Source organism: Poromitra crassiceps, assembly GCF_964638095.1.
Source record: "Poromitra crassiceps genome assembly, chromosome: 1".
Taxonomy (NCBI): Eukaryota; Metazoa; Chordata; class Actinopteri; order Beryciformes; family Melamphaidae; genus Poromitra; species Poromitra crassiceps.
This window is the reverse complement of record NC_139623.1, coordinates 80,455,780-80,480,581: the sequence shown is the minus strand read 5'-3', so window position 1 is coordinate 80,480,581 and position 24,802 is coordinate 80,455,780. Positions and strand designations below refer to the sequence as shown.

General features: G+C 44.2%; 1 protein-coding gene across 1 annotated transcript in view; it reads left to right on the top strand.

Annotated features, from left to right (window-relative positions):
* Window positions 1-213: 213 nt before the first annotated feature.
* ncam1a (neural cell adhesion molecule 1a) overlaps window positions 214-24,802 on the top strand; it is a gene marked incomplete at both ends in the record, with an annotated part of 454,208 nt that continues 429,619 nt past the window's right edge. Inside the window, one exon of the mRNA XM_083641582.1 lies at window positions 214-265. Coding sequence (XP_083497708.1) covers window positions 214-265 — 52 coding nt within the window. The remainder of the gene's footprint in view (window positions 266-24,802) is intronic.

Genomic DNA, 24,802 nt, shown 5'->3' with positions numbered 1-24,802 from the left:
GTGTGTGTGTGTGTGTGTGTGTGTGTGTGTGTGCGTGTGTGCGTGCGAGGAGTGTGTGCTGCGCCTGCTCCTTGTCACTCATTGTGCTGCTGTGAACACGGGTAGCGACAAGGACCAAACATCTCCTCCTGTGGACAGGCTGCTATCTCTGTATTTACCCCCTCAGACAGACACGGCTGTTCTTCAAGGAGACTATCTTTGTGAGACATTGCGATGCTTCAAACAAGGGATCTCATCTGGGCATTGCTGTTCATCGGCTATGCAGGTAAGAAGCGAAGTTATTCATGTATTCATCTAGTTTAGGATGAAAGAAGATGACTTCATATAGCCAAGCAAAAGCCAAACTAGTAGCGGCCCTGCTGTTTTTTTCCTGCCTGTGTTGTTTGTTATCGTGCAGCTGAGCATCCTCCTGTCCTCTGACTGAGCCACTGGCGGCATCCCTGTCACTGAGTCCAGGCTGTCACTGGCTCCAGGACACCGCTGCTTGGTTGGAAGCTGTTGGTGTCCAGCAAATATTCCGCACAATTAAACAAAGTTTCGCTCTATTAGTTAGTTTTGTCTCTCAGATGAGTGAGAGCGAACCAGAAAGCAGAACATTAATCATTTGTGAACCCAGAAGCCCTCTATGGATATTTCATCCCACCCGACCCTAACGTTAGTTTAGTATGAGCTGCTGTTTCCTTTGCCACTGTTTTTGAATGATCTCCGAGCAATAGAGTGCACTATCTCAGATCCGCTTTCCGCTTCAAGGCAGTTTGAAGCTACATTAAGACGAAATCCACATAGACCGCGTTACTGTTTTCAGGCATGTGACAAAAGGGATGCTGCTGCGTGGCGGAGATTTGAACTGACTCGCTGATGCAGGGGACGCTTCTGTGGCCCCATTATGCCAAAGTGTTGGGTTATACTAGTCACTGTGGCCGTTTTAGTAGTTGTTTTATTTGAAATGGTAATAAAACGTACAGCTTATAGCAGGGAGCATGGTGTGTGAAAGTCGTTTTTCTCTTCTTTTTTTAATCGGGATCCTGTGACGCACCGAGGATGTGTGTGGTGGTGGTGGTGGTGTGTGTGTGTGTGTGTGTGTGTGTGTGTGTGTGTGGGGGGGGGTTGGCTTGGCTTTGTTTCAGTCCCTCAAACACAGCTTTAGGGGGGGGGAAATGTATAGAAATAAAATTCAGATTTTATTTATTTATTTATTTATTTATTTATTTATTTATATACCCTATGTGCTAAAACTATTGTAGGCTACTGACCATCATTAGTTTTTTTTTGGCTTGCAAACAGTATTCTGCGCTGATGTGTCAACTTGGGATTTTGGAGTGAACCTGATCACATTCCATTCAAACCACACTATAGCTGATTTATGTGTCAGACCTCTTTTTCCATTGTGCCGTAGGCTACAGGACACTGCGGTTTCCAACTTAATATGGATTTTCTTTTCTTTCTTCGTTAGATTTTTTATTTTCTTTGGCGTTTGGTGTTGGCATACAGGCCTAGGCTGATCTGATCAAATTGTTATTTGGTCGGTTGGGAGTGAAAGCCGCTATATTGAGATCTACTGTCATTATTCAACATAAACAATAGGATCCAATCCCAGAGCTTCCGTGGTTATAGGGCGGGAGGGGAGGGGAGGGGAGGGGACCCTTTTCCCCCTGTTCCCCAAACCTCTCCCCCTTCCTCCATCCTTCTGGCCTCCCTGTCTCTGCCCCCTCCCTCCTCTCCCCACACATAGCCTCTCACATTCTCTCGCACAGCCAATGCTGGAACGAGTGAGGTTCGTTCGGCAGACCACTGGGGGTCCCTGAGGGGAGGAGGAATAGTTTAACTTCACTATCATTTAGGCCTCATTTACTGTGAATTATTCAAATTGCAGAACGTAGGAATGCTTATTCTAACCACAGGTTTCACTCTCTATTGTCTTCTCCCCATGTAGTCTAGATGATTCTTCAATTCAGTAGTAAATCAACAACAACAATCTTCCGCCTGTGGGACAAACATCTCATTGGCTGAGCTGAACTACAATGAGTGGAGATTTTTAGAGCCAAGTTAGCTAACTGGCAAACTGGAATGGCAAATAAGAAACGTCTCTCAAAATGTAAAAAGAAACAGAAATTGCAATAGGCTATTCCCCCCCCCCATTCCTTCATGAGCATGGCATTCATGATGTTGGAAAGTCAGCAGGCTATAGCTAACTAGCTTGCCTAGATAGCTATAGTAGGCTAGTAGGCTATGGCTAGTTTGAACTTGAAAGCTCCGCTACAGTAGGTTTACTAGCTAACCTAGATAACTTTGTATGGCTAGAAAGCATCTTTTCAGTTAGTAGCAGAGTGGCCCGGCTTCAGCTTCCTCCTCTCTTAGCCTACCTCTTTCCTTTTTGACTGGGCTCGTGTTATAATAATAATATTAAATACATAAAAAGAACATGGGACCGTACAAAACAGCTCCACGCCTGCTGTGTTGCTGAAAATAATAAGAGATGTCTTCTGCCGCGTACGTAACATGTGCATCCGACCACATCTTCTGTTGAGTTTTGTGGAGGTTAGCATCCATACGTGTTGGCCCCCCCATTAAAAACATGCAAAAGATCAGATCGTCATCGTCATCCGACCAGTGACGGCAACATCCGAAGTTGGTCCCCGGGCGCTGTACGAGAAAGCGACCACTGCTCCTGGCCTGCCCCCCGGAGGAAAGGACAAGCCAGGATGGGTTAAATGCAGAGGACAAATTTCACCGGCCACCGTCAGCATGTGTGTGTTTGTGGCCGTCCGTGCATGTGTTGATGTGTAATCGTGTGACAATAAAGACGGGCTTGTCCGTCTGAAATCGTGTCGTGTTGCATTACTCTCATCTGCTGGACTGTCCCATATCCCATCTATTCTGGCACTGCCATGGCATGCGTAAAAAGGTGCAAGACGGAAGTGTCCCTGAATGCGGTGCGTGTGTGAATAGTGAAAATCACTAGCGGTGCCTGAAAGGTTGTCCCAGTAATTTTACTGGGGACTGTGTGAAAGAGGCTCAAGACTATCTAAGGGGGGGGGGGGGGGGGGTAGAGTATCAGGAACACTTTCTACATGGTTCACGATCGGGTGGCGATATTCACAAGTAACGCCTCCAAACTTCACTGCACCTCACAGTGGCAACGAGAGCAAAAGGAACCAAAAGAGAGAGATAATTAGACAGGTGTACATTAGCTCTGCACATTAGCTCTGCACGTTAGCTCTGCAGTCTGCACGTTAGCTCTGTAGTCTGCACGTTAGCTCTGCACGTTAGCTCTGCAGTCTGCACGTTAGCTCTGTACGTTAGCTCTGCAGTCTGCACGTTAGCTCTGTACGTTAGCTCTGCAGTCTGCACGTTAGCTCTGCACGTTAGCTCTGTAGTCTGCACGTTAGCTCTGCACGTTAGCTCTGTAGTCTGCACGTTAGCTCTGCACGTTAGCTCTGCAGTCTGCACGTTAGCTCTGTACGTTAGCTCTGCAGTCTGCACGTTAGCTCTGTACGTTAGCTCTGCAGTCTGCACGTTAGCTCTGCAGTCTGCACGTTAGCTCTGCAGTCTGCACGTTAGCTCTGTACGTTAGCTCTGCAGTCTGCACGTTAGCTCTGTACGTTAGCTCTGCAGTCTGCACGTTAGCTCTGTACGTTAGCTCTGCAGTCTGCACGTTAGCTCTGTACGCTAGCTCTGCAGTCTGGACGTTAGCTCTGTACGTTAGCTCTGCAGTCTGCACGTTAGCTCTGTACGTTAGCTCTGCAGTCTGCACGTTAGCTCTGTACGTTAGCTCTGCAGTCTGCACGTTAGCTCTGTACGTTAGCTCTGCAGTCTGCACGTTAGCTCTGTACGTTAGCTCTGCAGTCTGGACGTTAGCTCTGTACGTTAGCTCTGCAGTCTGCACGTTAGCTCTGTACGTTAGCTCTGCAGTCTGCACATTAGCTCTGCACGTTAGCTCTGCAGTCTGCACGTTAGCTCTGTACGTTAGCTCTGCAGTCTGGACGTTAGCTCTGTACATTAGCTCTGCAGTCTGGACGTTAGCTCTGTATGTTAGCTCTGCAGTCTGCACATTAGCTCTGCACGTTAGCTCTGCAGTCTGCACGTTAGCTCTGTACGTTAGCTCTGCAGTCTGCACGTTAGCTCTGTACGTTAGCTCTGCAGTCTGCACGTTAGCTCTGCACGTTAGCTCTGCAGTCTGCACGTTAGCTCTGTACGTTAGCCAAGCACGTTGCAAAAAGGGGAAGGAATGAGAGAAATTGATCACATTATTTGATAGGCCTGAGGTACATTAAAGGGGTAATGACACTATCGTGCTGTTTGAAGGCTGAGCAATTTAATTACATTTATTGATTTCCTACTTCCTGTTCCAGTTCAGTGATAATTAAATTTCAGGGCCAATGACAGACAACGGGAATAGCAAGCCCTGACCACCGTCCAAGGAAATGATTGAATAATGGGCAAATTAAATACGGTGGTGTTCTGTCTTCTCCGTTTCTCTGCACAGTGAGATGGACTGGGTCTGCTCTGTGTTACCACCACTGTTTCTCTGCACAGTGAGATGGACTGGCTCTGCTCTGTGTTACCACCACTGTTTCTCTGTACAGTGAGATGGACTGGCTCTGCTCTGTGTTACCACCACTGCTGTGTCTCTGCACAGTGAGATGGACTGGCTCTGCTCTGTGTTACCACCACTGTTTCTCTGTACAGTGAGATGGACTGGCTCTGCTCTGTGTTACCACCACTGCTGTGTCTCTGCACAGTGAGATGGACTGGTTCTGCTCTGTGTTACCACCACTGTTTCTCTGTACAGTGAGATGGACTGGCTCTGCTCTGTGTTACCACCACTGTTTCTCTGTACAGTGAGATGGACTGGCTCTGCTCTGTGTTACCACCACTGCTGTGTCTCTGCACAGTGAGATGGACTGGGTCTGCTCTGTGTTACCACCACTGCTGTGTCATTGGAGTAACCCGCCACACTGCACATGTTGTTGTCAATCTGTAGCCTGAAAGAGAGTGGGGGTGATGGGGGCTAATCAGACACATGTGTTACATCCATTCCATGACTCTGATGAGTGAGGAAGGCAAGGGGGACCCCTTCATATCAATGATTTAGAGGGTGAAGTCACACCTTTTCAAAGCCGATTTTAGGGTTTCCAGACTATATATGACGTTGACATTGTTAACAATAACATTTGAATATTTCAACAGAGGTGATTTGTGATTTATGGCCGGAAATAGTGATGTGTAGAAATGGAAGGTGTGCTGCTGTTTGGTGTTGACAGGTTGATGTTAGTGAGCAGCGTTTTCTGTTTTTGCTTCCTGTGCCATTAGCTGTGTTGCCTGCTGGGCCACTGCTGTAGCCCAAACCCACCATCCATACTGTCCAGTTTGATCCAACTCAAGACACACGGCACAACATGCATGATGCATCTACTGACTTTTTATTTTCACATTTGAATGGGACAGCAAATGGGATGAGCACTGTTACTGTAACTGTTACTGTTAGCATAACACATTGGGATGAGCACTGTTACTGTTAGCATAACACATTGGGAAGTTCCCCTAAATAGCCTTGAGATCTATAAAAAGAAAAGAAAACATGTTTACATGCGTCGCGCATAGGGTTGAACTCAGGAAGAGGGCGAAGTTTAACTTTTAACATTCAACATTTTGGGGGAAAGAAAATAAACAATTTGGAAATGGCTAACATATGGGACTTCAACATCTGTGGTGAGTTCAAAGCCACTATGAAAATAATACGGGCTATTTTTGAATGAGGGAAACTGTAAAAAGCAGCCTAACAAGGGAAGATTATAAGGCGTTTTAGTCTGCTGCCCGAATAAAACTAGGTCCTGCTCTTTAGAGTAGATGTCTGCTGCTCTCGAGCTGGGAGAACATCCCTGTTGTATTCAAAGTGACAATGTAGACATTTTGTGCTACTTTATCACAGCTTGTATGTGCTGATCAAATTCTCACTACTATCATGCCCACTCCAATTACAGTTGTATTGGACTCAGCACAGTCAGTTGTTTGCTGCGTGCTGCTCGTGCTGCTGGATTCAGAGACCTGGAGTCATCAGTAAATGACGGCTTAATGAGTTATGATTTATACCATGGTCTGGGTGAATACTCGTTTGTTTCTGATTGGCCGGTAGGTGTGCATTAAAACCGTATAATGCACACGGCTCAAGTCTAATCACATGTTGTAAATTCATCCTCTCCCCAACCTGCACAGCTGTTTAATCAAATAGCACAGTAACGTTATTTAACTCGCTACCTCAGCTTCTATGAGCTGAGCGGACTAAGCTTCCCTGCGCCACACCGGCTCATATCCAAGGTTCATCCTGTTTACTGGAACAGCAAACGTTTCCATTGCATGAGAAGCTTGTTCCAGGTTAGCGAGGGGTTTGACGCGGAAATAGGCGATATCCAGGCTTTATGCCTAGCAAAAAACGTACGATTTTGATTGCTAAACTTGCACCAAAAATTCGCGAGTGCTTTTATTTTATATTGTTGGGAAATGAGTAATGACTCAAGCAGGATAATCAACTCCCAGGTGTGCATTATACGATTTGAATGCACTTCGTGGAGGCAACCACCCGACGCCGCAGGCAGAGGGTGGTTATTTGCCTCCACATCGTGGAGGCATTTGCAGTCTGAGCCATCTTCTATGTGCTGGAACACAGTGCAGTTTCTATTTTTCTGGTCTTTATTTTTTACATGTTTGGGACAGCCAAATGTCTCAAAATGTGTGTTTTTTTTAAAGATAATTTTATTTCAAATTGTTTTCTTTATTTAGTTTTAATATATTTTAAATTGTAATATATTTCATGTATTTTAGTCTGTGATACGTGAAACTGGTATTTTTGTCCAAGGTTATCATACGGTCAAAAACTCATGCCGGCACATCCCTAGATACCATTTGTTTATTATATCGCAATCAAAATCGCAAATCGCAATATTGTCCACCATAATCGCGAATGGCACCTTTCCCCCAAATGGTGCAGCACCAGTCACTGGTCAGTGCACTTCATAGGCTTCCATTGCTGTGCTGTATGACATGACTGATGTTGCTTGTAGCCTACATGTAGAGGGGGCGGGGTCCGTCCAGATGTATGTTTGAAAACAGCTACATTATCAAAGCCATTATTACTGAATTTCTTCTCATTATCAAGGTAATGGCAACGGCAACTGTTACTTTATGTGCGTCTGATTGCAGAAGATATTTTCGAAAGCTCTCATTTTAGTTGACTATGATTGGACAGTAACTAATTTCATCAAGTCACAATGTCATTGGTAGCTGTTCACAGATCGGGCAAAAAAGTCTTTGAAATTACCCTCTGAGCAAAACATTCATTTCAGCAACTTTATTCTGGTGGAAGTTCATAAAACACTGGCGAAATGATGCAGTGAGAGCTAATACGTTCTACATAAATGAATGTGGTCTCATCATCGGCCTCCTCCACTGTGAACCCAAAGCTACAGATAGAGGCACACAGATAATAAGTGGAGAATGACACTGCTGGCAGCCTATGTTATATTTCCTTCACTGCTGACTGTTAGATGAGGATGGGCTGTCTTTGCATATTAATCAATCCCTGAATAGGGACCCAGAGTGATTTGCATTGTGTGAGCTCCGAAGGCGTCCTATAGAGAATTGGACATGAAAAAACAGAGCGAAAGGGACTTGGGGTTTGTATTGCTGAATAGCTACTGCGCCCCCCCCAGACCCCCCCCCCCCTGGTCACTGAAAAGGACTTTATTTCGTCATCAGCACAGAGTTGCCTTGCAAAACTATGGCGCCATGTCAGCAGTGGCTTTATGGTATATGGTGACTTCCTGTACATGACAACTACCAAGTGCACACACTGTCAGTTCCCGCCAGCTTGATCACATACAGAGCTGCAATGCCTTTTCCACATTCACCGTACCGAATGTATTTAAGATGAAAAGTCTGCTATGTAACATTTTCTAAATTATGCTCGAGCGAAATCGCCGGCGCTGACTGCGCCGAGGGGGTCGCTGCAGCTGGGTGTCCTATCGGCGCAGCTTGGCGTAGGGGGGCGTGCAGCTCCTCGAAAATGTGACTCTGCGCCGTCAACTCCTTGTTGTGAGGAATGAGGAAATGCCATTTCCTCATTTAACACGTTCACTGCCATTGACGAGTTGATACGTCAAAAAAAATCCAACGGTTGACTGCCAATGACGAGTTGATACGTAAAAAAAAAAAAAAAAAAAAATTTGACGGTGGGACGTTGATCTAACCCTTTTACATCTCTTATATAAATATTGGAGCCACCGAACGTGTACAACCCATTCCAACGACCCACTAAGTGGCGACAGTGCTCTCCAGACTAGAGGAAGCCAAGCAAAAAGCAGTGTGAGGAAGCCATTCTCATGAAAATGGATTGGCGAAAACGCTTTCGCTTTCGCGCTTGGGAGCTGGCGGTGGGGGATTGCAAATTTGCATAATAGATTATGGGTGCAACACACTTTGAAACACCTTTGAAACACCAGCAGAAAGGAATCGCAAGCAGCTTCATTCCAGCTGAGCTCACAACCGAAAACGAACGAGCCTCATTCTCATACTGTAGGCGAAAACGCTTTCGCGCTGGTGCACACGGGCGCACAACGGTGGGGGGTTCCAAAAATAGACTGGGTGCAAAACACACTTTGAAACACGCAGCATAAAGCCTAGAATCGCACAAAGCTTCATCAAAGCTCTCAACCGAAAACCCAAGAAACAAGCAGCCCCATCCAGACTCGCCGACGAGTGGGCCGCCAGGGAGGGAGGCTGCTCAAACTCGCAGCAGCAGCAGCAGCAGCAGAAGAAGAAACTCGCTTGTGACAAACGCTGCTGAAAGCCACCAGAGACACGCCCACGGAGGGAGGAGTTTGAAGGAGAGGGGGTTCAGAACTATATTGTTTAGATGTCTGATGTCTCACTGATGCCAAAAATAAATGGTTAAAGTGACTGTTCTGCCTGTTTGATTGAATTTCACAAAACTGCGATTATCTCAGCTTTCAGTCTCAGACGCTGAAACCATGCTGTACTCAACGGCTAATATCTACATAACTACTAACTCTACAAACTAACTCTTTTAGACAGAGAAAGCACACATTCTATTAGTTCTTTTGAGATATTTTGTGTTCACAAAATCTTAGCAGAAAAGAATCCTCGGCTCTTGAAAGATGAGCCAGAATCCTCAAAAAAAACCTCTGGCAGAAGCTACCTACAGTAAAAAAAAACGGCTGGCAGTGAATGTGTGCTTGTCCCTCATCTAGCAAAGCCTTCTGCAGGCTCACCGGAATGAGTTTTGAAATGGAGGGACAATAAAATGTCCCCCCACCGACATGATTGCAAGTTCTTGGTAAACGACACGATAACGTTTTGGACGTGTACCGCAGCCAATGCGCCGAGTTAACGTTCGAGTATGCACAGTCTCGCTGTCGCCGCTCGTCGGTGGCAAGGCTCCAAATGGAGGCTGCGCAGAACCTTGCCGGGCGCAGCGCCTGTTTTTTTCCTGTAGGAGCTAGGACTACCAGTAGCCTACCAAGTAGTATCGAAACTTCTCCAATCAAACAATTCCTTTTTGTACATAGACCTAGAAAACAAAAAGACTACCGTAAATTCCGGACTATAAGCCGCGGCTTTTTCCCCGTTTTTTGGCCCTGCGGCTTATATAACGGTGCGGCTTATCTATGATTTTTTTCAGAAAAAAAAAAAAAAATACAAATAAAATCTCTCTTTTTTAGCACTCTTTCTAACTATAAATCCACTTCTGTTTTAATTTCCTCTCTTGCCCTCTTTTCACCACACCGCGGACACTGTGTGCACTGTAAAAATAAACAAAGGTGGTGTTGTGTTATGTTGTTTTGTTGAAATGTTACGGTAATACGGTAAATGGGAGCTTCCTCAAACAGCCATCTCTTTCCCGACAATCCCCTCTGTGCGTGAACCCTTACATATGGTAATTACGGTAAGCAAACGGCCACTCGGTGACCTCCAAAATCGATGGATTTTACAGGTTACACAGCTTCATCAGCACATTTTATGTGCATTGCTTTGCTGCTTGTTTTTTCGATAATTTTTTTGTAAAGCACCTTGAATTGCCTTTGTGTATGAAAGGTGCTATATAAATAAAATTTGACTTGACTTGACATCATTGGCGGAAATCAACCGGTTACTCCTACCGGTTCAAAGTTCATCAGCAGCCCGGAATCACAACAAGACGAGCAGTAGAAGCAACTCTCTCTCACTTACCATGGGGAAGGTACGCAGAAATTCACACGACGCAGCTTTCAAGTTGAAAGCAGCCAATCTCGCATTAAAAGAGGGAAATAGAGCAGCAGCGCGTAACCTGGGCATCAACGAGTCAATGGTGAGGCGTTGGAAGGTGCAGCAGGAGGAACTGTCTCAGTGCAAGAAGACCAAAAAGTCCTTCAGAGGTCATAAAAGCAGATGGCCCGAACTTGAATATTCCCTTGAAGATTGGGTGTTGACCCAGAGAGCAGACGGCCGAGGCGTTTCCACGGTGCAGATCCGACTGAAGGCCAAAACAGTCGCCACCGAAATGAAAATTGAACATTTCAGAGGTGGCTCATCTTGGTGCTTCCGATTCATGAGACGAAAGGGACTGTCCGTCAGGCCAAGGACTACTGCAGTGTGCCAGCAACTCCCTCCCGACTACCAGGAGAAAATCACAAACTTCGGCGAATTCACACAAAGGAAGATCACGGAATATTATAGGAGTGTGAAAACATCCACAATCACCAACGGGTTCCGAAAGGCTGGACTGCTGCGGGATGAAGAGGATGACGCCGCCACAGCTGGCGCTGAGGGCCGTCAGAGGCTTCAGAGGCTGTTCGATGCCGACACCGACAGTGACGAAGAGGAGTTCGTTGGTTTTGAGAGTGACAATTAAGGAGAGAGGAGAGTGGTTGACGAAGCCACCCTGAACCTGTTCGTTTCTGACACTGAAGATGAGGACTTTGGTGGTTTCAGTACGCAGGAAGAAGAGGAAGACGAGGATTAGTGACTTGACTTCTCTGGTTACAGCCGTTTGCTGCACCTTCACCTAAAAGATGAAGACAAGGATTAATGACTTTTCTGGTAGGCTCACTACTGTTGACTGATTGTTTTATTATTGTTTTACAGTTATTTTGTTTACAGCCGTGACTGCACCTTATCCTGTGTGATATAGCCTATTGTTGTGTGATTTTGTCTGGGGATTAGTGACCTGACTTTTGTTTTGTTTTGTTTTGTTGAAATGTTAATAAATGGGAGCTTCCCCAAACAGCCATCTCTTTCCCGACAATCCCCTCTGTGCACGAACCCTTACATATGGTAATTAAACATCAAAACACCCGCAGCTTATAGTCCGGTGCGGCTTATATATGTAAAAAACAGTCAATTTTGCTGCTGCGGCTTATATACTGGTGCGCCTTATGGTCCGGAATTTACGGTATTTGTATGGTTTTGCTCACAGCCATGGTAGGGCTAAAATAACTTGTCTGTAGTTATCTTCCCTGGTGTTCATACCAGTTAAGAACACAAGAAGAAATAAACATATCATATCATTCTACACCCCCCCCCCCCCCCCCCCCCCGCCTCCCAAAAAAAAAACTTACATTTTGGGGTTGTTTCCCATCCCATAGTTGGTTCGAAGTTCCCACTGCTACCGAACCACTTGGCGGTTCTCTGGGTCGAGGACTGAATGTGGGGGGGGGGGGGGGGGGGGGGGGGGGGGGCACCGGGCGGGATGGATGGCTTGTCTGCTGCTGTGACACTCAGCATCTTCAGCAGAGTCCAGGTCCGCCACATCAGCACCACTGATCTATGCTGCTGGATTGGCAAGCTGCTGGCTCCAGTGTTTTGGGCTTCTGTTTAAGTGAGGCTGCCAACTCTGGTGACAGCTCCGAAGGTGACGACAGACTGCATTTCTCTTCTGCGGCAGCCCAGCATGATGTCCCTCATACCTGCCAACATTAGGCTGTGAAAAAGAGGAGAGATTTTCTGCGGTATCGACAAAATGCACCCTCGCCAAAATGTAGCCTAACTTTGGAGCGTTATTTAGCCCCTTAGCTAACATGACATGATGGTTGGTGGTACTAATGAATGCCTATCATGCCTTAGGTCATCTAGTTTCATATGATACCAGAAACGTCCCTCTGGCTTACAAAGTGAGCCTCTGAAAGACAGTAAACCTATCGACATTAATCCCATTCATGGGATAAATGACCAATCAGGAACAAAGTGGGAGAAAGGGTTAGTGTAGTGGGTTGGAGTGAATATCGGGAGTGTTGGCAGCAGGTATGCTGTCCCTGTCCTCCTCCTTGAACAGCCTGAAAAAGTAAAAGCATCCATTTGATTTGGAATAGATCATGTTTGTATCGATGTTCCAGTTTGGTTTATTTCAGGGAACTTCTTTCCGTTGCGTCCATCAGTTGTGAACAGATGGTGTTTCTGTCTTTGAAAGTCAAACATACTTTTTTGTTTTATTTTGTCGACACTCACTGGGAAAATAAGTTTTCATATCCATGTACATCAGGGATGAGCAACTTTGATGATAGAGCACAAAAAAAATTCCTCGCTACCAGAGAGCCAGATTGTGACCGTGCATTTCCACCAGTAGCCTACTGTAACACCATCACTCACAATTATAGCTACTCATTTGATGAAAAGGTCTGGTAATCAAAGTTTATTATACCAACATTTATATTTTTCATATTCAAATTGAGTAATTCTTCCATTCAGATGACACCAGAAACTTTGCTCTAGCTTTAAAACGGCCTGCTACAGCAATTTGATGGGGTACATCACCCAAATATGTGATATTAATCAGATTAGTCATGTTGCATGTGCAATGTGCATCCTGGATATAGTTTGTTACAATAGCGTTAGCTCAAATGCTAACATTAAACAGTATGTGGATGGACAATGCTAACGCCATTAGCGCCATGTTCCGGGTTGTACAGTAACATAAAAACACAGATTTTGATGGTACCTAACCTAACAAAAACATCCGCCTTGTCATTTAAAAAAAAAAAATCTTTACCCAGGGGCCACACTGAGCAGGCCGCCAGTTGCCCACCCCTGATGTACATGAAACATTTACGGTCCACCGGTTTCACATTGTCACACACACACACACACACACACACACACACACACACACACACACACACACACACACAAACACACACAGACGACTTTCAAAATTTGCTACGGTTTGATGGACACACACACAGAATGAGCGCAGTATGATTTGTATACTCCATGATGGATCGCTGGCTGAAGATCTATGACTCTGTAAGCCACGCACGTGTAGAGTGATTGACAGCAGACACACAGTCCTAAAGGAATAGGGTAGATAATTCCATTGATCAGCTCAACTCGCTACATGATGAGAACACTGACACCAAAATAATCTGTGTCCCCAGTCGATCTTTGGTTCCAGTGCTGCATAACACTTCATACACTCTGTTGAGTTATTATGGCCATGCTAACACAATGGGAGACTGTTTACAGATCAAAACAAAAAACTAAATCACTGCGCAGTGGATCAATACATGGGTGCTGCTCACCTGAAATAGTTCCAAAATAAACCAGGCTACATTAGCTACATTACATTAGCTACTAGCTACAGTAAGCAACTAATCTACATGCCATAGGCGATACTAAGAGGAAATAGCTGTTATATTACAATGTCAGTCTTCTTATTTACTTTGGATGATGGCCTACTATTGCTCAACATATGCCTACATCATGTTAGTATGGAGCACAGGAGCTAACGATTGATCAATCTCCCAGATCTTGGCGTATTCCTCCAAAATATCAGACTGAATGCTTCTGGTTCTGGCAAGAAGGTTGATGGGTTTGCTGGTTGTGGATTTGATCTAAAGAAGATCCATTGACATGCCTATTTCATAGTTTGTAAGATTTGGACTGCAATATTGTCAAATGCTCAAGTAGAGAAATAATGTTGTCAGTAGTAGTGGGTTGGTTCATCTAGAAATGCGTAGATATGTGGAAATGCAGAGCACTGCTCAGTGTGCATCGGCAACATCGATTTGCTGGGTAATTGACGGTAATTGACAGTGATCCTGCAAGAGCTTGGTTTGTGTTAGGAGAATGTCTTTTGCTAGCTGTTCAAAGCACTTCACTGGGATTGAGAGTGACAGGTTTGAAGTCTTAGGCCCTGTTTACACGGCGACGCTCCCCGCATAAAACGGCAAACTTTTTTAGCGTTAGTGCCTTAGTGCCTTAGTGCCTTAGTGCCTTAGTGCCTTAGTGCCTTAGTGCCTTAGTGCCTTCCTTTTACACGGTGACGCCGTTATTGGGGGGTGAAAACGCCAAAATCTGAAAACAGGTCCCAGAGTGGGATCCTTGAAAACGCTGCCGCTTACTGTTGCCATGTAAAGTGGAGAAATGCAATTCAGGTGATGACACAGCCCCCCTTCGCCATGTTAGACAATGGTAGGCAATTAATAGGAACATTGAACTAGCCCAATACAGCCTTATGGCACAGGCATAATGAGTCGCATTGACATTCAACAAACGTGATAACGATTTGCTAAAAACACAATCTGCGTTAAGTCCCCCCTACTAACGTTGCACATAGCCTATTAATCACTGTCTCCCGCATTGAATAATTGACAACAACTCACTGTCTGCGATGCATTTCCTCAAGTGAAGTCCCAATTGTGCTCAGGTCTTTTTTATGTTGCTTTACTGGGTTTTTATTCGGTAATCCAATCTGGAGCATGATCTGGAGCAGTTTATTAGGCTACCGTTTGTGACTTCTGTGTCAGACGCGTGGAAAATGCATTTAAAAACTTTAATCACAAAGCTAAATCAAGCCCGTTAGAAACAGACAGAATAGGGGAAGCTAGGCGTTTTTACCTTCAAAATAAAAGCCGTATTTTATAACTGGGTAAATAAAAATCAGGGTCGTCGACACTGCGTGTTAAAATTGTCTTTTAGTTGTCTGTGTTCTATATGTCTTCTGTGTATTTCGGATCACACACAAAAAACGTTGCGACATGCATCAATAAGATTTAATTACCATTAATGTGAAGGTTTTAACCAGAAGTTTCAATGTTATTCTGGCTCACTTGACGCTTTTGCGGCTTCAGTCAGCCTGACAGTCTGCATGCAAATCGTTATCACACCAGCTGTGTGTAAATGTGAAATAAAAGGTGAGGATGCAATGCTAGTTTGCCGTTTTATGCAGAGACGGTTGTCGTCTAAACATGGCCTTAGGCTCCAGTGCTGTGACACGTAGACGTTGAAGAAAAAATGTCCTACAGTAGGGTTTGGTGCAGCATTTCACAAGCCTACCTGATATCACATCTACTGTATTTGTTTTTACTATACTTGGTGCAGGTTTTTCTGTCCTGAAATCCTGGATATTTTCAACCCTGCTGATTTTCCAGTGTGCCTGCTGCCTACTGGGATAATAATTTTTCATTTATGACTACATGCAGGGTTTTTCAGACAATTCAGTGCCTATGTATCTCAGATTTTTGAAATATTTGCTGTTTTGTTCCACACGTCTTTTTGCTATGTTTGATGGTCTTATTATTTTTCTGTCTGGTACCTTCCATATCATTATCCTCACTAGCTGCTTGTTTTTCCACAGAAAGTGTTTTAATGCCCATAATCCAAGGTTTTCAATTTGCATCACAGTCTGCAGAAACTTTGACAGCTCTCTCCATAATGTTGAGTGATTCAGAGACAGGTGAGGATATAAGCATATTTGATCAAAGTCATTGGGCCCTATCTTTGCGCTCGTTTATATATATATATATATATATATATATATATATATATATATATATTCGAAAATATATATATAATATATATTCGAAAATATATATTCGAAATATATTCGAAAATAAAGCAATATTCCCCCCATGAAAATGTTGCATTTTTAATGTGACTTTAATGCCCCATACAGACAGAGCAGGCTTCCAGTTTGTTTAGCGTAATCAGATTGCAGTGTTCTCACTCTACCTGTGCCACAGAGGGGCAAAGCTCTGTATTTGGGGATGTGTTTTAAAGTCCCTTAAGCCCAGGGAGTGACTCACCATAGTGATGTAATGCCTAGCAATGGCAGTTAGCTCCCGGGGACGCGGCCCATGATTGGCTGCCTTCCTCAGGTGCCAAGCTGCCACCGCCTTTGTGTGAAGAACAAAAACAAGCACGTCTTCTGGGAGATAGGAAGATGGCGAGATGTGCAGCATGTATTCTTTGGACTTGTTTACTACCAAAAATTGGCACAATTTTCAGCGTGCATCCATAAGGCAAGCATCCTCTGTGGCTCGATGGTGTTTTTTCCAGAAGGACTTGATGTCAGCGCGCAGGCTGTTCACAAACTTAGGCTCAAATTTGTAGCCTACTTGCATTGTTTTCCCAAGCCTTAAGGTCTCAAATCAATCAATCAATCAATCAATCAATCAATCAACCAACAATTTAATATTTATTTAGCGCCAAATCATAACAAGAGTTATCTCAAAGTGCTTTACAAATAGAGCAGGTAGAAGAGCAGGCTCAAATAGTTTTCACTCTTACGCCCCAAATGCACTGGGAGCGTCTGACGCTCGCGTTTTGAAGTCCACCCGTTGTTTTAAACGGCCGAACGCACACCAAGAGCGTTCTGACGCGCGTCAAGCTGCCTTGACGCAAGTACTCTGAACCTGTTTTGATTTTGGTGCATCAAATGAGGACCCAGCAGCGACCAGAACGCTCTCAGCTCCCGGCCACTTTCATCCCTGTTGGTCTCTCTGCTCCACAAACAAATCTCACTGCAGTTTAAATATAGCAGCAAGCATGTAAAATATAACGCTACACTAGCAAGACTGTCTGAACAAAGTGCGAATGCTCTTCTAAACACATCGGCTACCAAAATATATTTCCCTGCATGTCATGATTAGTTAGATCGGCAAAAGTTTGGACACAGTCGATTGCTTCGATTTCTCACCTTCCGTGCAGTGCTGTTTTTCCCCCTCCACTCTGCATGACAGACAGGTAGGACGATTACAGCCTCGACTGACAGGGTCTCAAAACTACGGTATAACAACTTTTTATTCAACAGTCATTGTGCCTGCCTACATATAAATTAGTTACCTTTCCCCCAAAATACTACTGGTTCTGTGTTATTGGTATCTGATGCTTGCAGTGTGCTATAGGAGCAGAAATGTGCATCGAATGAGGCACGTCAATTAACGCTTTGTGTGCGTTTGGGGTATCAGGGCTTTGACTTCTTCCTTATTAAAATGCAGATAGATGCTATAGAAATGTGGCAGCCACATCCTAAAGCCTGCCCAAATATGGTCAAAAATATGATCTAAGTCTTCTGTTCATGTGGAGTTCTTTCACCTTGCTGCGGTTTCATTCAGATGACTGAGTTATTACAGCAGGAGCAAACAGCGGGCCCAAAAGTAATTAGCAGAATTCAACTACAAAGAAAGAGGAAATAACATTCAAGAGTGATTCCACCGTTAGATGTTATGTAAACATTCATTCATGAAGGTTAAATTAATGAATGTTGGGTGTGTGTCTGCAGGTAATGGTCTTGAACTATCTTAACCATTTCTGAAATGGAAAAAACAATTTAATTAGTTTAGATCGCGATGATATGATATATACTTGTTGAAAATGCAATGTGTTGAATTCTCTTACAGGATTGCTACAAAATGTGTGATGATGATGTGAGCGCTGATGGTTATTTAGAAAATTGACTCGCAAATGACGTATTTCTTCAAAACAGGACTAAAATAAATGTAGCCATACCGTCCATCTTGCATGTTTAGCTTTAGATTTGTCCTCCAGCTATTGTAGAATCGAGAGCTAAGACGTACGTCATCAAGGGGCAGATGGTGGTGTGGTTCATCTGACAGCGGATGCAGCAGCGACTCTGTGGACCTTTTGATCAAACTCATGTGTCAGACATCATCTAATTAGCAGGTAGCAACCAGCCCACAATCAAATATGAGAGCCCAATATAGCTGGAGCTCTGAGCTCTGCTGCTCTTGTCTATATGGAAATCAAATTTGAACGCTGATTAGGCCCGATGGATCAAAATGAATGGAGATGTTTTTCTGTTTGTTTGGTAGCAGGTGGTTGCAGGGTGTAGTTAGCATGATGACATCTTTGTTGTCATTATAGAAACACATCCGACTTTATTCAGTGTATATACAACACAGTACATTTGTTTTATATTTTTACATACCAATTTCTCGTGTTTCTGCTTTGTGGATTTCTTGATGTATTTGAATTGTATATTTAAATTTCCCTATTCTATGATGTACTCATATCTCACAAAAGAGATCTTAATTGCAGTTAATTGCAATATATATATATATATATATATATATATATATATATATATATATATATATATATATATATATATATATATATATATATATATATATATATATATATATGTATATATATATATATATATATGTATATATATACATATATACATACATACATATACATATATCTATATATATATATATCTATATAGATATATATATATATATATATATATATATATATATATATATATATATATATATATATATATATATATAGCCGTTTCTACTCCAATTTGACCGTACCTTAAAGACCCTGAAGTGGGGGGTTTTCAGTATGCTTTTATGGTCAGGCTGCTTTGCGTCACCAGAAAAGGAGAAGGTCTGTAATTTATGAGAGTTTGACACTTAAAGCGACGTCTTAAGGTGCTGCTCCTGAAGAGGAGCAAACAAAGGTGCAGGAGGAGGAGGGGTGGAGGATGGAGACTAGCAGCTAGGCGGGAGGAGGGGTGGAGGATGGGAAGGAGGCGGGCCAGTGAGGCCACAATGCAAAGTGTCATCAGGGAGGGGCCTGGTGACGCAGCTCACCCAGGGAGGGGCCTGGTGACGCAGCTCAACCCCTGGATTCATTGTTTCCCTTTGTCTGGCTGGAGACCCCATTATGTGTAATACGGCTCTCTGAAAGCAAACGGGTCGATTCTTTCTCTGTAGGCGTGTGACCGGAAGTCATTTTAGGTCGGCTTCTAAACTCCAACTCCTACAGATCCTTGATTTGAAGATTTTGAAGTATGATGATGAGTTGATAGTCGTCTTGCCTCTATTAACTAGGCCAGTGATTCTCAACCTTTTTCAATGGGGGCCACAGACCCCCATTTGATGAGATGTTGTCCCTCAAACACAAATCTGAGAATATGTTGTGCAGAATTCGATGACTATCTGTATTGTAGGTAGAAAGATAGTGAAACTATGACCAAAACAGTCATTCTTCTACATTCTATGATTTTGTAATAATAGTGAAGTTATTACAGTGAACCCCCTCAAGGACCCCTGGAAATGACCTCATTCTATTTTGCAGACTTCCCAGAAAGTCTGCTGCAGAAAGTGGGGCTGTCCTTGAACGACCTAGGCTAGCCTATATGATGTGTTTTTTTTCCCCTTGTTTTTGCTTACAATATTTTTTCACCAAAATAGTCTAAAAACAAGATGTGACTTGGGCATTCTGCCAGCAAACCCGTTTTTGTACAAGGAGTATTTTAGTATAGTATTTTGTACAATGTATTATGGCCTGATTATGTCTGAAATGATTGACAGCTGTCTTATTTTGTCTGCCGGGGGTTTTTCTGCATAATGTGCTGGTCCACTGCTTTAATAAGCTACTGCAGCTGCAAAGTGAGGAGTGTAATGATTATTTTGACTGTAGACTTCAGAAATGATGCCTGCACATGGAAATGACTTGCCATGGTTAGAAGACTAAACAAAATGAATGTGACAGCTTCCAAAGGAAGGCTGTTTTCTGCATCTTCTGTCCTCTGTTTTGACATTATTTGGCTTTAGCTTGGAGAGTTGGTACTACTTCTGTACTTACTCCATACTAAACATTTTAAACGCATACAATACTAATTTGCTACAGTATCGAGTTTATCGATACCAACCAACCACTGACCTCGATGCCAACAGCTAAGGATGCCACGGTGTGGACATTTTCCCACTGGGTAATAATAAACATGTGACAACACCGGTGTTACCGGTGACACAGTAAAAAAAAATGCTCCTGAGCTCCTCAGCAGTCCTCACTCACGGTCCGGATTTTTAATTTAACTGCTCTCAGTCCGACACACCTGTCAAGATATAGTCACCAATACAAGCGTGGTAGGGATGTCAGGTTAACGACAGAGACTAGTTTGGAGGGGTTACGTTTGTCGGTCTATAAATTAGGCTACTCTGCATACAGTCCTTTCTCCCCCAGTCAGTCAACGCCTCCCATCCCTGCTGCTCACAACACTGTCAGCCTCACATAACGTTACCCACTGGGGACAGACTCTCCTCCTGGAGAAAAGAAACGAACGTTAGCGACAAATCTGGGGATTTTTTCTGGCCATCACGGGATTAACATTACCAGCAAGCAGCAGTAAGCCAGGCAATGATGATAGCAGAGTAGCATGTGCTTTTATCACAGCTAAGTCATCAATGCTAACTATTTACCATCAATGTTAGCAGAGGTTTAGCTAACCTATGGTATTAGCGTCAATGCTAGCGGAGATTTAGCTCTCTTAAAACCACATTTCCAGAGATGGCAGTGGCAAGAGAATACACACAGGCTTAGATAAGGGTCTTACCTACATGTGTATGAGGGTGTTCACAACATGTACAACTAACGTTACTTGCTGGTCTGTCTAACCAGAGATATGATGAACTCAGACAGCCAGGATAGGAGGGAGCGCTTGTAATATACACCAGCGCAGCTGAGCGCATGCTGAAACTGTCACGAGCGGGCGGAGTTGAATGGTGTTACTGGTGGGCACGCTATGTATGCCTTATCACCGTGTAACACCGGTAACACCTACTACCGTGGCAAGCCTACCAACAGCGCTTTCTCCGCCTCCTCCTCCACACAAACACAGGGACACTGCTCTGCTCTCTCACTTCTGAGCCCTGCCTCAAGTGGCCATTCGAGGAATTACAGCTTTTGGGGTTACTTCCGCGTCCTCGTGGGAAAGGGGCAGAGCTTGCCCACTGATTAAAACAAGTACAAATTCACAACAGCTGCAACCACATAACATGAAATTCAGAAATACAAGATGGCAGGGGCAGACCACTCTGCCTCTGCCTCTGTCACCCCCCCCCCCCCACACCCCCTTTAGCTAATTGGCTTGACCACAAACACACACTTTCACACACACACACACACACACACACACACACACACACACACACACACACGCACACGCACGCACGCACACACACACACACACACACACACACACACACAGTCACAGACAGACACACTTGACCTCCGTGCCAAATTGAGAGAACTGTGCCCGCTAAAGGCTGGTGAACTTTTTGTGGACCAACTGACCGACAGAGTGAATTATAGAGCTGCTGGTCGCAGTTAAAAATGTGAAAATATGCAGTCTTCCCTTATGATATCTTTGCTTTATGGCCAATAATGCATTGATTTAATCAATATAAAGTGTCTGAAGTCATTTTTAGGCTGGAGCATCTTCCCATGCCAAAGAGCTTGAAAGAGGAAAGGAGATGAGCTGAGCACAAAGCACAGAGAATGCTGTTTTCCTGCCTCACATATATACCTCTAGTCTACACTGATGCAAGCTGAAACCAAAACCCACACTGAAATGTTTGACACCTTCATATATTCCTCCAAGATTAGAATAGCAGACTTTCAATCAAGCCATGCACCCCCCCCCCCCCCCTTCGGATTCTACCCCATTCCTATGCATCATCCATGACAGATTTGGAGTTAAACGTCAAATGAAGACCAGTGCTCTGTCTGAACAGCAGAAGGATCAAATATGTTTACATTGCAGGAACAAAGGGAGGCTGTCGTGCAGGATTGATACTGGCTGGCAATGCAAGCAGCCAGATGGGCCCAGGTCTGACAAGTCAGCATGAGGGGTCGAGGTCTTTGCCCTTTATCCAACTCAAGATTTCACGTGTTTGGCTTCTGTGGCATTCTGGCCTCATTCACATTGCAGTGAATCTGTGCAATAACACTATATTGAGTCTTGCACACCATGCACAGCAACACCACTCTACCATGATTTATTGATGGTTGGCCACCACAGTGGCCTCCTCCTTTCTGCCTGGTGGAGGGAGCATTTTTTGGCATTTACATAACGTAGATGGAGGATGGAGCAAAGGTTGCGTATGCGTGTTAATTATACAGTGGTGATGTCTCCTGAGGTAGCATAAACGGAGTGAGAAACACACAGATATTTTGCAGTTTCAATTTTGAGACCTGAATATTAAGCGGTTTGCAGAACGTATATTTTCAACGTTTTAGTAGCATTCAAATAGCGTGTGCTTGAAAACAGAAATGGTTCGGGGACATACATCATGCAGATAAACTGCATCTTGTGTCCTCACTGAAGTGTAAATAGGTTTGGAGTGTGTGCAGCTTGGCCCGGTTGGTAGAAATCAATCAGGATTGACTGCTTTTTTGAGTGAAGCAATGAGGTAAGGTGCTTCTATGCTTGTAAGAGGTATTGTGCCTCATGCAGGATCCCACACAGGGGGTCCATGAGAAACCAGCACGGCGAATCACCTGTCGCCCCCAACCTCAACGAGGTAGGCTAGAAATGGCTCCCGAATTTCTTAAGTGAGTTGGTCCTCAGGAACCCAAGTCTGTCCATCCATATAACAGAGGTCATATCCGTCAGCCACAATTGAAAAGAGGGTGAGGAGGGGGACTTCCATTCCTTCAGGATGAGTTTCTTGGCAACAGAGACCCCTGTGTCAGAGACTGTTGCACAGCTGTAGGGAAGTTCAGAGAGGACTCAGTCTGAGCAGCTGAAGATGGCGAGTTCTGCCTCCGGCTAAAGGGTTAACGTCCAATTATACGTTAAAGACAGAGACGGACAGAGCCTTCTGTTCGTACTCTGCGTTCATTTCGTGCGTTTTCTGTCCGTCATCTTAAAGCGTACGGATATGCATGAAACGGAGCAGAACCACACACACACTCATACATTTGACTCTCTACTGCCCACTGGTGGATGTATTGCTTAACATGATACCAACGTGAAAGATGCATGAAAGTATGTTGGCAGTGACGATTACACCGTTTGAAACGGACGCATTTATTCTCATATGAAAATGGAGTATAAATGAGCCATTAGAGTACCAGTCAAATATTTTGACCCAGAATCCCGTTAGTGAAGGTTAGAACCAAAAGGCAGGAAGGTCCTCCGACACTTGACACCTTTGTGGGTGATGAGCTCCTTATTTGGCATATGTGACACAAACTGGTGTTTTATTTTGGTAACAAGTAGACCAAAGTTTTTTTTTTTTTTTCTCCAGTTATCTCAAGTTCAGATTGTAAGCTTTCAAATGATGTGTCATACATTGAAATATTGAACATTTAAGAAGATATGCTTATTTGAATTAATCTTTGTACTTACTTTGTAAAAGCAACATTCAGAGAAAATTGCTCTGAAATTTGGCAAACGTTTGCCTTAGTTTGCCCTGAACAAGCTTAGTTTGCCAACAAATTATATTTATTTAGTGATCCTAAATCTGTTGTTTGTTATGCTTTATTGAGTCCATCTAAACTTGCATAATATGGAAAAAAGTGAAAAACAAATAAACAACTACAACAACCTTTTATCTTGATTCGTGGGATTTCATGGTTGCCTACTTGTTCGCGCTTTCACCAGACCGTGTCACATATAAGACAGGACATGAACCGTCGGCATTGCTTTATATTTAAACATCATTTCTCATAAGATGCCGCTGTCATTCTACAACATTTCCTGCCATCATGTATCAGCATTGCCATGACTGGTTAGCCATAGGTAGACTTCACTTATCAGCGCCTGACCCATTGTTGGCAACAGAGTGACTCAAAACGCTGCAGCATCATGCTCCCATTCTCCACCGTTTGTCTCTCTGTTATGGTCGGCTAACATGCTGAAAGGCTCTGCTGGTTCATTCAGCCCCACTGCGCTCTAGCAAGCCAAGCACATCACTTTGATAGACACCCTGTGCCATAGAAACCTCTTGGGACTCCGTTGACTCCCAGGTCCTTGGACACAATCTTAAAGGGGCAGCGGAGGAAGTGGCACATCTTCATTAATCATCGTGTCAGATCTTCCCTCCCTGGGCAAAGTGTTCCTGCCTCCCCTGCCAGGAGGTGAGAGGAAAGATCATGTCCAGGAGGTGAGAGGAAGGGTCATGTCCAGGAGGTGAGAGGAAGGGTCATGTCCAGGAGGTGAGAGGAAGGATCATGTCCAGGAGGTGAGAGGAAGGGTCATGTCCAGGAGGTGAGAGGATCATGTCCAGGAGGTGAGAGGATCATGTCCAGGAGGTGAGAGGAAGGATCATGTCCAGGAGGTGAGAGGAAGGGTCATGTCCAGGAGGTGAGAGGAAGGATCATGTCCAGGAGGTGAGAGGAAGGATCATGTCCAGGAGGTGAGAGGAAGGATCATGTCCAGGAGGTGAGAGGAAGGATCATGTCCAGGAGGTGAGAGGAAAGATCATGTCCAGGAGGTGAGAGGAAGGATCATGTCCAGGAGGTGAGAGGAAGGATCATGTCCAGGAGGTGAGAGGAAGGATCATGTCCAGGAGGTGAGAGGAAGGATCATGTCCAGGAGGTGAGAGGAAAGATCATGTCCAGGAGGTGAGAGGAAGGATCATGTCCATGGGAAATGCACTACAGTAAATGAGGGAACAATGAAAATGAGGAGAGCACGGACACAAGAGTGCGGAGCCACAAATTAATCATCTCTCTCTCTCTCTCTCTCTCTCTCTCTCTCTCTCTC